Source organism: Pleurodeles waltl, chromosome 9, assembly GCF_031143425.1.
Source record: "Pleurodeles waltl isolate 20211129_DDA chromosome 9, aPleWal1.hap1.20221129, whole genome shotgun sequence".
NCBI classification, from domain to species: Eukaryota; Metazoa; Chordata; class Amphibia; order Caudata; family Salamandridae; genus Pleurodeles; species Pleurodeles waltl.
The window spans coordinates 549,118,330-549,132,334 of NC_090448.1; the positions used below are offsets into that span (position 1 = coordinate 549,118,330).

General features: G+C 44.9%; 1 protein-coding gene across 1 annotated transcript in view; it reads right to left on the bottom strand.

Moving 5' to 3' along the window:
• NOP53 (NOP53 ribosome biogenesis factor) overlaps positions 1-14,005 on the bottom strand; it is a 164,280-nt gene that overhangs the window by 4,411 nt on the left and 145,864 nt on the right. Inside the window, exon 12 of the mRNA XM_069207477.1 lies at positions 6,902-6,958. Within this exon, the coding sequence (XP_069063578.1) occupies positions 6,902-6,958 (57 nt within the window). The remainder of the gene's footprint in view (positions 1-6,901; positions 6,959-14,005) is intronic.

Below are 14,005 nucleotides of genomic sequence, written 5' to 3' on the forward strand. Positions count from 1 at the left end.
TTTAAAAATAAATCATGCTTCAGTGAAAAGGCTGCACAAAACGATTGATTTCTGTATACAATGCATCTTTGAGATAACTAATTTAAAATACAACTATTCAGTGAATACTGCAATTTAAAATTAGTCCCTATTAGCACTCTATTGGTGGAGGAATGATACACTAAACAACCAACAGCATGAGATGAGCATGAAATAATCCTCTGGGTGGAGCCAAAGAGCACACAGTATGTTTAGAAGACTTGTTAACAAAAGGTATCAGCTGTCAAGCTGACAATAACAAGTTAAATTCATACAGTCCCTATACACATTTGTAAATCAGGAGGGAGGCATCTCGGTAATTACAATCATCCTTAAGTCAAGTCAATGAAGTCTTTATTCGATATTTCATCATAAAAGACATGCTACACGTCATAATACTTATAAAATTATCAGTGCTAACGATAAAAACAATAAATACAATATTTCATAAAAGCTACTAAGAACGTATTAAATCTACTAATGCTTCTTTTGTTAAATATTTTAACATATTAAAAAGAAAAAAAAGAGTACATTACTTTGAAAACTCAGTTCTAAGGTTCAAGATAATTTACTTATCTAAAACATGTAGCTGTTTTAATAGTTCAGAACGAATTATCCATGCCCACCCCAGGAATTTGGCCACCCCTATTGCTATAATAGGTGAAAGATCAGTTGTAAGGATCCTACAAGCAGTCTCGGCCGATTGTGTGCCCAGACTTTTACATAGGGGAACCAATCACTTCTTCCTTGGGGCAGCATATAATGGACACACAAAGAACAAGTGGCTCACATTTTCCCGCATTTCAGTACACAATGGGCATTTATCTGGGCCTCCCGTGCCCCAGGTTGAGGTTAAACACCTTAATGGTATTTAGCCCACTCTAACTTGGTGATATAATTTGCGGTCCATAGGTTTTGTAATAACATCCCAGTACTTTTCAATTGCAGAGACATCTTTCACGTGTACAAATGTTGTTGTAAGGGAACTACCTATAAGGGATGAGTGTCTTATGCCTATCACCCATTCCCAATATAGTTGTTTCAGCTCCTTTTTTGAAGGAAAAGTAGCTGAGTCTGGGTTGTGCCACAGGGCACCTAGACCCATGGCACAAAGGGTGGTTCTAACACCCTTAAACCAACCAATCTTATCAGATCCTAGGGTGTCCCTTACCTCGAGGCATGCTTTCGCATATAACAGCAGCTCTGGGGTAGACCACAACCTCCGCCAGAAGGCCAAGGGCCCAAATCTGGCTTGATCTACCACCGGTTGGAGCCCAAGGTCATAAAGGAGCGGGATGCGTGGAGATGACCTCGGAAGACCAACCGCCCCTCTTACAAATCTGTTTTGGGCCAGCATCAGTCGGTCCAGAGTACTATAACCCCAAAGCTCAGCCCCATACAAGACTGAGGGAAGAATTTTTGACCCATAGATTTCCATAAGTGGGGACATCGGGCGGGTAAATGATCTTTTATATTCCTTAAGAAGGGCACCACCTAATTGAACATGTTTAAGTGCTTGGATATCAATCTGGGGTTTCCAACTAAAATTATCACTAAAATGCACACCCAGATATGTAAATTCATTAGTTTGCTCAAGAATAGCACCACCCATTTTAACCCTTGCCACAGTTTTTGTTCGACCTCTTAGTACCATGAATTTTGTTTTAGAAACATTTACTTCTAGCTCATGCTCGACACAAAATAACTCAAATCTGAGTAGGGCCTGCTGGAGCCCTTGCCTAGTCTTTGATAATAACAAGGTGTCATCCGCGAACATGAGCAATGGTACTTTCATTCCCGCTATCTGGGGAGCATCCGTGGGATGTGTTGCAAAATATTTGGTAACCCCGTTAATAAACAGGGAAAACAAAGTGGGAGCCAGGACACATCCTTGTCTAACACCTTTCAAAACATGGAACCTGTCCGTAACCTCGCCAGGCTTACCCCAGCGGACTTGGGCATAAGTGTGTGCATGAAGATTCATTAAGAGTCGCACTAGAGCCCTGGGCATTCCCTGTTCCAGTATGCAATCCCATAATTTAGTCCTAGGGACCAAGTCGAATGCAGATCTTAGATCCACAAAAGCTGCATACAACTTGCCCTTACCCAAAAAAACTGTTTTCCAATATAAAAGGGCAAAGCGAAAGGCTTGATCAAGGGTGCTTACGTGAGGTCTAAAACCCGCCTGCAACGGAGTCAAAATATCTGAGTCTGTTAGCCATTCCTGTATCCTCCCTAAAATGAGGCGCGCTATGATTTTTTGGATCGCATCAATAAGGCCGATAGGCCGGAAGGATTTCTGCCCCATACCATGAGTCAGGAATTTTAGCGCCAGCTGCAACTGCATTTGCCAGGTGGAATATATAAGGTACCCACAGGTCCTGGTCTTCCAAAAAAATGTCCGCTGGAATACCATCAGGGCCAGGGGCCCTCCCTTTGGGAAGGTTTTGCAGGCAATTGATAACTTCAGTAACTGAGAACATTAACGGCTCGACGGGCTCAAGACAGTAGGGTATAGTCACTTCTACCGTATGACACTTAAACTGATCCTCAAAAATTTTTACCCACTGATGATTAGAGACAGATGCTGGGCTATAGTGGGCATCCTGCGAGATACCCCATTTTATGAGGTACCAAAACTGTTGCATATTGCGTTTACCACAGGCTTCTGACAACATAAGCCAGCGTTCCTCGTCCCACTTTTGTTTTGCTTTGCGTTTAGCCTCATTATAGAGTTTTCTACAAGATCTAATCTGGCTATAAATTTTGTTTTTAATAGCCTCGAAGAGAACTCTTTTTGTCTTGCTACACTCTTTATCAAACCAGGTAGTGGATGAGTATTTCTTGGTCCTAGGTTGTTTAGGGATAAATTTAATGAACAACTTTTTGAGTTCCTGAAACAAGTCAGAATGGGTACGTATAAGTTCGCTGTTAATCTCGTCCTGTGAGCCACAATTGTTTAAAAGCTCCACAGAACTAGACACCAAGGTTCTTATCGCCCTGCGGGCCCCAGCGTCCACAGCTATTTTGGGCCAGCGTACCCTGCGTGTATCATTGCTCACAATGACCTCTTTTTCTGTTATATTAGGACCACTGCCCTCAGACCTCTGAAAGCTGGAATCCCTTAAGGTCAAAACCAGCGGGTCATGATCGCTCTCTGGGCGTTCCGTAACTAACATATCAACAACTGCAGACCACTGCCTCACATCGACCAAAATATAGTCGATACGACTACTGTGTCTGCCGTTGTTGAACGTATGCCTGCCCTTCCTATCTGACTTGACCCTACCATTAACAGCTCTTAGACCCATATCCAGGCATAGCCCCTTGATATAGGTGGCTGAGCTCGACCTCTTAGCAATCGGAGGTATCTCGAGTTGGGGGATACCCCAGGATAGATCCTCATCCTCAGTGAGCGGGCCATCCTCAATACCCAAAGGCTCAAAACAAGTATTAAAATCCCCCATCACAATCTTGTGGCCATCGGTCGTTGTTCCTGATAGAATGTCGTCCAACAGGAGGAGGGTCGGAGAGACCCTTCCTCCCTGGAGGCCCCTGACATAAATATTAACCAACAGGATGTTTGTACCTTGGTTGGACTTTATCTTTAAGGCAATTATGTCTGGACTATCAATTGTCACTTCTTCAACTCTTACACCCGCACTTTGGCGGACCCAAATGGTAAGACCTCCAACAGGACGCCCTTTCTGGCCCCTAATTGCTGGCTTGCTAAAGTTCAGATACCCCACCCGAAATATCGGTGTGATAGCCCCTGTTTCCTGGAATGCAATTATATCGCCCTGATCTATGAAGTCCCTCCAATCAGGAATACACTGGCTGGACTCCAGACCGGCTATATTCCAGGATATATACCTTGATAACATATCAACAGGCTCAGCTAGAGCAGAGGGTGAGTCCATACTAAATTTGGGTAATGCAGACACTGTACCAGCAGGGGTAGTGTCAGGATTATTACTTTGATCTGTGACAATAGCCTTCCAACTTATATCTTCTATGTGGGGGGATTTCAATAAAGTTAAGTTAACTATTTCTTCTTTACCGATGAGTCAATCATTCTCATCTAGGCAGGATAACGGCCCATATCTCCCGGCAGTAATCAAGGGTTCAATGCTTTCTGATGCGAACCAACCCCTTGGAGGGTTAATGACATTTTTGTTAATCTGGGAAGGCACCTTCACCAATCATCCTTAAGACCCATCCAAGCTCATGTAAAAGTACCTACATATTTTCGAACAACTTTGTTATGTAATGCTTTAACCCAATATTATTTTGCATTTGATGAACAAATGAGTTGTTAGTGCAATTACATGAGACAGTGAAAAGAAAGTAAGCAAGAGAACTTCTTGTCCATAACAGTGCTAACCGAGAAGACCTTTTTCAAGGACCCAGTTGAAGAATTTCCTTGTTCAATGAGTCCTGGGCAGCTGAATGTTACAAGGAGGTGCTCACCTGTTCTGAATCTTGGTGTCTCTTAAATGTGCCATTTTAGCTTAAACAGAGTCGCTTCTAAGATATCCTAATGAATACCTAAACCTAGGTTTGAGCATTAAACGCTATCACAATCAAGACATTTCACAAGTGTTCTCAGTGCTAATAACTAAGTTCTGATCCTGCTTTCTAGACTCCAAACTGCTGCTTAATGATTCAGGGTCCAGCCTGAAAATGCCAACAATACACAACTGTTTGGAAGTAAAGCAGTGTATACAGACTACAACATCTGGGACTCACAAGTATTCCCTTTTTCCCCTATCAGTGCCGAAGATTAAACTGCTGCCTCCTCAAGTACTAGATATAGAGGTGTTGATCACAAGGATTAAAAACGTATTACTAGGACATGCCCACAAATGCAGCCAACTACCTGCACAAGACTATTGATCTTGAGCCAAATACTGGTCACTGCATTTCAGGGCCTGATTAGCGCACATGAGAACAGTCTGGCCACTGCTTAGGTGCAATCACTCAGCCTGTCGGAGCCACCTCCACAAAGATTTCCATATCCTTCTGGCCCCCAAGATTAATGACATTTGGAAAGGATGCTCTGGCAATGACAAAAATACACTATAAATCGTGCCAGGGCTTAACCTATGAAGCAAGCTTCTGAAAATTGCAACGCTAAAACAAGCAGCACTTACTTCTCAAAAGACACAAAAAAATATCTCCTTGATCAAACTACAAATCGATCCTTAGGCTCCACCACTTATGCTACTTCCTAAAGCAATGATCCACCTCCATAACCAAGAGTGATCTTCGTGACCAAGGCCAGATACATTGAGCTGAAAACCTACACCTGATTAGGAGCTACCATAATGTTTGCTATGCAAGTGATTTGAGTACTAGCATCCATTTACATTTCTCCCGAGATAAGATGGAAGAGCTTCCTCTTGCCCCAGTATAGCAGATAGAAAAACAGATACTCCATCCTCCTGCACTGCATTGCATTGCAAAAAAAGACGTATTACTCAGCCGATGACAAAAGATCACGCATCTAACTGGATGATTGGTGGTTAAGTGTTCTCTGCAGCTTTGAGTTAGGGTACCCACCTACCCAGAAACAGTCTGTAAGAGGTAAATTTCAGATGTCGTAAATAACGTTCCAACAGCAATCAGAATGGCCTCTTCCAGAGACCACACAACTACAGATGAGGCGCACGACAAAAAAAAAAATGCATGTCCACAGAGTCACAATATGTTACCACGTGTGGCTTAAGTTCTCCTACCTTGCAAAGGATGTAGACACTGTTCTGGGCTTGCAATTCAAAATAATTCAATGGAGATTAGACGTCAAACGAAACAAACTACTCCATCTTCGTTCTGGCACGAAGGTCTAGGACCACTTCTGTTAATCCGCCAATAGTTAAAAACTTAACCCACAAAACGGATTCTGCATTAACTAAGACTGATTAAGTATCAACTAAACTTGCCCATTTCAGCTGCACTCACTTAAATGAGTGCTGCCTCTATTCATGCCATCTCAGAAGATCACTATCCTAAATCCATTTGTGTCAATGTGATTAGATTACTGCAATTCAATGTACCTAGGTTTGTCAGGTATTTCATAAAAAAAATGACAACTGGTTCAGTCATTTGCAGCAATACTAGCCACAAGGACACAGCACTCAATTATTGGCAAAACGACACTGGTTCCCAATAAAGAAAAAAGTGGAGATTAAATCCCTGTGCTTAGTCCAGAAAACAGTGCCCCAACCAAGACTGTCACCTCTTGAGTGTCGCTTTAAGATATACTATCTTCCACACACCTTGAGAACCTGCAGCTAGAATCAACTTAATAAATTGAAATGTTAAACACAAGACATTAGGAGGCACAGCATTTTCAGGAATGGACCCTGAGCCAGGACAGTGTACAAGGAGAGTGAGACCATCTGAAATTTAGAAAAAAAACTAAAGGCTTGGCTTTTTCCCCTGGCATAATGAGATTGTCTTCTGGAACTCGATTCCCTACACAAGTATCTGAAGTGCTATAACTCTGGTGAACACTCTAGCTGTGCCAAGTCAAGTGCCGTTTTTAACCATGAACCTAAATCTCCCAAGTAACTTAGAAAGGCTTTCAAAACCGTGTCTTAAAGCAAAGTTTGGGGGAGTCACCACCACACATGCTTCGACAGATTGGATTTTTTAATGCGATTCTACAAGGCAAACCTATCAAAATCAAAAAGCCTTTAAAGGGACAATTGTTCAGAGTAGACAGACTGTTTACAGTATACTGCTTTCATATTACTCACTTTCTACCTCATGGATTATGCTAGATTAACCAGTAGGCAATTAAAAACACTACAAAATGCTGATGCAGCCAACGATTATGGTGCCAAAGGATCATTTTTTGCTGAAGATGTAAGTGACTTACGTAACTTCACGGAAGGCTCGCTTCTCCACGTATTTCACCTTATGCCTCCGCTTGAACCTGTCAGAGAAAGAAAGATTTTAACACCATGTACCACTTATCATATTACAGGTCACACTTTTTCACACTATTAAGGTTTTTGACCTTCCAGACAAATGACTATCCAACAAACAAACAACCTTGTGGTGTAACACAGCTTTCCCTGGAGGTTAGAATCTGAAGAAGCCCAGGGCTTTACATGAGCACAGAAAGGTCCTCGGGGCATCAAAGAAAAAGGGCCTGGGGCACGAGTGAAATGGAGAGCCAAGGGATAGGAAGCGTAGAAGTATCAGACAAGAACCATGAGAAAATAGGGCTGAAGAAAGAATACTATGGGCAAGGCAGGTAAGCAAGAACAGGCACAATAAACATTAGTTATGGTGTATTGCTTTTGAACGCAGTAGTAGATAAAAATGTTTTTTATGCACTAGAGTGAAAACTCGAGTGGTTGAAACAAATTAATTTCTGAATAGAAGGTAGGGAACAACTAGTTATGGACTGCAAGAATATGAGAGGATCTATGAATGATAGGGAAGGTTTCATTTTAGGCCTGGATCTTCAGAGTTCTGCAGGTCCTGAGAAAGTCTTTGAGGCCTGGGGCAGTATCCATGATAGATACACCAGTTTACCACTGGTGAGCCGTGGCCATATGGCTGGACAACCAAGTTAGTCCCTTTTGACACAAATACTTGAGCACTAAAGCCAAGCAGGCAAGGTATATTCTAGGAGGTGGTAGTGGATTTCAAACTCCGATACTTTACAACATAGTAAGTAAAACAAACAATGTCCAGTTGGTGATGTCCATGATTGAGAATAAAGGGCAGTAAAAATATATGTATAAAATACTAGATGGAGCAGAGACCTTCTAAGGCTAAAATACAATATTCCACCATTAGTTTTACATCATTTACATGATGTGAAAGGCACTAGATTATCATATCATGGTATATGTGGCTAATGCCATCTTATGGGGAATCTTCGGGTGGTCTCGTGATTCCCATGGTTAACTACTGGGGATTTAGTCCCAGTCAGTCAAAAGGGAAGAGATACCACTAGAGGAAAATATAGTAGATCTGCTATGAAATGTCTGTCCTTTATTAATAGCGCTGGTGCATGGATGGTTAATTCTGTGGATGTCAGTCTGTGCTAAAATTGAAGAAAAAAAAAAAAAAAACTGCACCGAACTGGAACAAGGTGCTGCCCAAGTCTCAAAACGTCGATTCTGAACGCAAATGCCAGTTCATTCAAAGCCCTGGTGTCTACTTGTAAGGGCCACTGGTCTTCTGGTAACTGGGAGTTCCTGTGCACTGCCATAGACATCAATTGGGGGGCTTAAATTGACTCAGAGGATAGATGAAGGTACCTAAGAAAAGGGCACCCTTGTATCAAACTTCTACGGCAAAATCTCAGGATACTTCAGGTCTGGTAGTTTTGGGACTGGTAGTTTTGGGACTGTTAAGCAAAGGACCACCGGGACAGAAGTCGCCAACTAAACTGACAGCTTCCACTAGCCACAGATGGAAACAGGCTCTAGGATTTTGACTCACTGGACAAACATTAAATGAGCAACTCCGAAGCAGTAAAGGCTTGGGACTCAATTAAAATCGTTAGCAGAGCTTTTTGCTTCAGCCAATTTTACATAATTTAAAGGACGGAGAGGAAAAACAAGCGTCACTTTCTGGATCTGGGCAGGTAAGAGCTTTCTTGACCAAGCAGGTAATGGCGGCGCCACCTGAATTCACAGTCTTGAAATTCATCTCTTCGGCTCCACTCACGCCTGGTAATGCGTTTCTTCTCGGGGGCAAGCGGGCTGTCTGAGCTGCATGACCTTAACAGCGAATAGACAAGACTGCTACTCTAATTGTTCACTGAACAGAGGGGAGTCCTATTCTTTGTTACTTTGGTCAGGGACCTGCTTTTCTCTGAGCAATTCAGATTCCTCAACATGCAAGTCAAGCAGCAGTGGCAAGGTTTTTCACCGTACTATGCTTTTTCCCAACCTTTAGGGAAAGCAGAAACAAACTAAGCCGGTCAATGTTCTAGTCTCTCACCGGCTGGACAGGGGGGAGTCAAATTAATTCAAAATGGTGTCCCAAGGATGCCAGTATTCATTCAGTTATTCAAAGCAATGACCACTGATGGGAAGTCAGGGCCAAAAGTCAGCTTTATTATTAAAAAAATAATAATAAAAAACATGTAAAAAAAAATAATAATAATAATAAAAGACATCCAGCCAGTAAGGGGTGTTTCTCATACACTTTTGTATTTTTTTCCTGGGCTGCTGCCACAGGCTAGGCTTGTTCCAACTGAACTAGGTATTTTGTAGGTTCACAGCACAGCACATGTAAAGGGTACAGCATAGGCTTCAGCAATGAATCTTAAGTTGCCAAAAAAATGATGTGCATTACACACACAAACACGGAATAATATCTACAGCTCCGTGTAGGAAGTTGGCTCTGTATGTGCTATTTCAAAGTAAGGAATAGCATGCACAGAGTCCAAGGGTTCCCCTTAGAGGTAAAATAGTGGTAAAAATAGATAATACTAATGCTCTATTTTGTGGTAGTGTGGTCGAGCAGTAGGCTTATCCAAGGAGTAGTGTTAAGCATTTGTTGTACATACACAAGACAATAAATGAGGTACACACACTCAGAGACAAATCCAGCCAATAGGTTTTTATATAGAAAAATCTCTTTTCTTAGTTTATTTTAAGAACCACAGGTTCAAATTCTACATGTAATATCTCATTCGAAAGGTATTGCAGGTAAGTACTTTAGGAACTTCAAATCATCAAAATTGCATGTATACTTTTCAAGTTATTGACAAATAGCTGTTTTAAAAGTGGACACTTAGTGCAATTTTCACAGTTCCTGGGGGAGGTAAGTTTTTGTTAGTTTTACCAGGTAAGTAGGACACTTACAGGGTTCAGTTCTTGGTCCAAGGTAGCCCACCGTTGGGGGTTCAGAGCAACCCCAAAGTCACCACACCAGCAGCTCAGGGCCGGTCAGGTGCAGAGTTCAAAGTGGTGCCCAAAACACATAGGCTAGAATGGAGAGAAGGGGGTGCCCCGGTTCCGGTCTGCTTGCAGGTAAGTACCCGCGTCTTCGGAGGGCAGACCAGGGGGGTTTTGTAGGGCACCGGGGGGGACACAAGTCCACACAGAAATTTCACCCTCAGCAGCGCGGGGGCGGCCGGGTGCAGTGTAGAAACAAGCGTCGGGTTTTCAATGTTAGTCTATGAGAGATCTCGGGATCTCTTCAGCGCTGCAGGCAGGCAAGGGGGGGATTCCTCGGGGAAACCTCCACTTGGGCAAGGGAGAGGGACTCCTGGGGGTCACTTCTCCAGTGAAAGTCCGGTCCTTCAGGTCCTGGGGGCTGCGGGTGCAGGGTCTCTCTCAGGCGTCGGGACTTTAGGTTCAAAGAGTCGCGGTCAGGGGAAGCCTCGGGATTCCCTCTGCAGGCGGCGCTGTCGGGGCTCAGGGGGGACAGGTTTTGGTACTCACAGTATCAGAGTAGTCCTGGGGTCCCTCCTGAGGTGTTGGATCGCCACCAGCCGAGTCGGGGTCGCCGGGTGCAGTGTTGCAAGTCTCACGCTTCTTGCGGGGAGCTTGCAGGGTTCTTTAAAGCTGCTGGGAACAAAGTTGCAGCTTTTCTTGGAGCAGGTCCGCTGTCCTCGGGAGTTTCTTGTCTTTTCGAAGCAGGGGCAGTCCTCAGAGGATGTCGAGGTCGCTGGTCCCTTTGGAAGGCGTCGCTGGAGCAGGATCTTTGGAAGGCAGGAGACAGGCCGGTGAGTTTCTGGAGCCAAGGCAGTTGTCGTCTTCTGGTCTTCCGCTGCAGGGGTTTTCAGCTAGGCAGTCCTTCTTCTTGTAGTTGCAGGAATCTAATTTTCTAGGGTTCAGGGTAGCCCTTAAATACTAAATTTAAGGGCGTGTTTAGGTCTGGGGGGTTAGTAGCCAATGGCTACTAGCCCTGAGGGTGGGTACACCCTCTTTGTGCCTCCTCCCAAGGGGAGGGGGTCACAATCCTAACCCTATTGGGGGAATCCTCCATCTGCAAGATGGAGGATTTCTAAAAGTTAGAGTCACCTCAGCTCAGGACACCTTAGGGGCTGTCCTGACTGGCCAGTGACTCCTCCTTGTTTTTCTCATTATTTTCTCCGGCCTTGCCGCCAAAAGTGGGGCCTGGCCGGAGGGGGCGGGCAACTCCACTAGCTGGAGTGTCCTGCTGGGTTGGCACAAAGGAGGTGAGCCTTTGAGGCTCACCGCCAGGTGTGACAATTCCTGCCTGGGAGAGGTGTTAGCATCTCCACCCAGTGCAGGCTTTGTTACTGGCCTCAGAGTGACAAAGGCACTCTCCCCATGGGGCCAGCAACATGTCTCGGTTTGTGGCAGGCTGCTAAAACTAGTCAGCCTACACAGATAGTCGGTTAAGTTTCAGGGGGCACCTCTAAGGTGCCCTCTGTGGTGTATTTTACAATAAAATGTACACTGGCATCAGTGTGCATTTATTGTGCTGAGAAGTTTGATACCAAACTTCCCAGTTTTCAGTGTAGCCATTATGGTGCTGTGGAGTTCGTGTTGGACAGACTCCCAGACCATATACTCTTATGGCTACCCTGCACTTACAATGTCTAAGGTTTTGTTTAGACACTGTAGGGGTACCATGCTCATGCACTGGTACCCTCACCTATGGTATAGTGCACCCTGCCTTAGGGCTGTAAGGCCTGCTAGAGGGGTGTCTTACCTATACTGCATAGGCAGTGAGAGGCTGGCATGGCACCCTGAGGGGAGTGCCATGTCGACTTACTCGTTTTGTCCTCACTAGCACACACAAGCTGGCAAGCAGTGTGTCTGTGCTGAGTGAGGGGTCTCCAGGGTGGCATAAGACATGCTGCAGCCCTTAGAGACCTTCCTTGGCATCAGGGCCCTTGGTACTAGAAGTACCAGTTACAAGGGACTTATCTGGATGCCAGGGTCTGCCAATTGTGGATACAAAAGTACAGGTTAGGGAAAGAACACTGGTGCTGGGGCCTGGTTAGCAGGCCTCAGCACACTTTCAATTGTAAACATAGCATCAGCAAAGGCAAAAAGTCAGGGGGCAACCATGCCAAGGAGGCATTTCCTTACACAACCCCCCCCCAAACGAAAGAGGATGAGACTAACCTTTCCCAAGAGAGTCTTCATTTTCTAAGTGGAAGAACCTGGAAAGGCCATCTGCATTGGCATGGGCAGTCCCAGGTCTGTGTTCCACTATAAAGTCCATTCCCTGTAGGGAGATGGACCACCTCAACAGTTTAGGATTTTCACCTTTCATTTGCATCAGCCATTTGAGAGGTCTGTGGTCAGTTTGAACTAGGAAGTGAGTCCCAAAGAGGTATGGTCTCAGCTTCTTCAGGGACCAAACCACAGCAAAGGCCTCCCTCTCAATGGCACTCCAACGCTGCTCCCTGGGGAGTAACCTCCTGCTAATGAAAGCAACAGGCTGGTCAAGGCCATCATCATTTGTTTGGGACAAAACTGCCCCTATCCCATGTTCAGAGGCATCAGTCTGCACAATGAACTGCTTAGAATAATCTGGAGCTTTGAGAACTGGTGCTGAGCACATTGCCTGTTTCAGGGTGTCAAAGGCCTGTTGGCATTCCACAGTCCAGTTTACTTTCTTGGGCATTTTCTTGGAGGTGAGTTCAGTGAGGGCTGTCACAATGGATCCATATCCCTTCACAAACCTCCTGTAATACCCAGTCAAGCCAAGGAATGCCCTGACTTGAGTCTGGGTTTTTGGAGCTACCCAGTCCAGAATAGTCTGGATCTTGGGTTGGAGTGGCTGAACTTGGCCTCCACCTACAAGGTGTCCCAAGTAAACCACAGTTCCCTGCCCTATCTGGCATTTGGATGCCTTGATAGAGAGGCCTGCAGATTGCAGAGCCTTCAAAACCTTCCTCAGGTGGACCAGGTGATCCTGCCAGGTGGAGCTAAAGACAGCAATATCATCAAGATAAGCTGTGCTAAAGGACTCCAAGCCAGCAAGGACTTGATTCACCAACCTTTGGAAGGTGGCAGGGGCATTCTTTAAACCAAAGGGCATAACAGTAAACTGATAATGCCCATCAGGTGTGGAGAATGCTGTCTTTTCTTTTGCTCCAGGTGCCATTTTTATTTGCCAGTACCCTGCTGTCAAGTCAAAGGTACTTAGAAATTTGGCAGCACCTAATTTATCAATGAGCTCATCAGCTCTTGGAATTGGATGGGCATCTGTCTTGGTGACAGAATTGAGCCCTCTGTAGTCCACACAAAACCTCATCTCTTTCTTTCCATCTTTGGTGTGAGGTTTGGGGACTAAGACCACTGGGCTAGCCCAGGGGCTGTCAGAGCGCTCAATTACTCCCAATTCCAGCATCTTGTGGACTTCCACCTTGATGCTTTCCTTAACATGGTCAGACTGTCTAAAGATTTTGTTCTTGACAGGCATGCTGTCTCCTGTGTCCACCTCATGGGTACACAGGTGTGTCTGACCAGGGGTTAAGGAGAAGAGTTCAGGAAACTGTTGTAGGACTCTCCTACAATCAGCTTGCTGTTGGCCAGAGAGGGTGTCTGAGTAGATCACTCCATCTACTGTACCATCTTTTGGGTCTGATGACAGAAGATCAGGGAGAGGTTCACTCTCTGCCTCCTGATCCTCATCTGTTACCATCAACAGATTGACATCAGCCCTGTCGTGGAAGAGCTTAAGGCGGTTTACATGGATCACCCTCTTGGGGCTCCTGCTTGTGCCCAGGTCCACCAAGTAGGTGACCTGACTCTTCCTCTCTAGTACTGGGTAAGGGCCACTCCATTTGTCCTGGAGTGCCCTGGGAGCCACAGGCTCCAGAACCCAGACTTTCTGCCCTGGTTGGAACTCAACCAGTGCAGCCTTTTGGTCATACCAAAACTTCTGGAGCTGTTGGCTGGCCTCAAGGTTTTTGGTTGCCTTTTCCATGTACTCTGCCATTCTAGAGCGAAGGCCAAGTACATAGTCCACTATGTCCTGTTTAGGCTCATGGAGAGGTCTCTCCCAGCCTTCTTTAACAAGG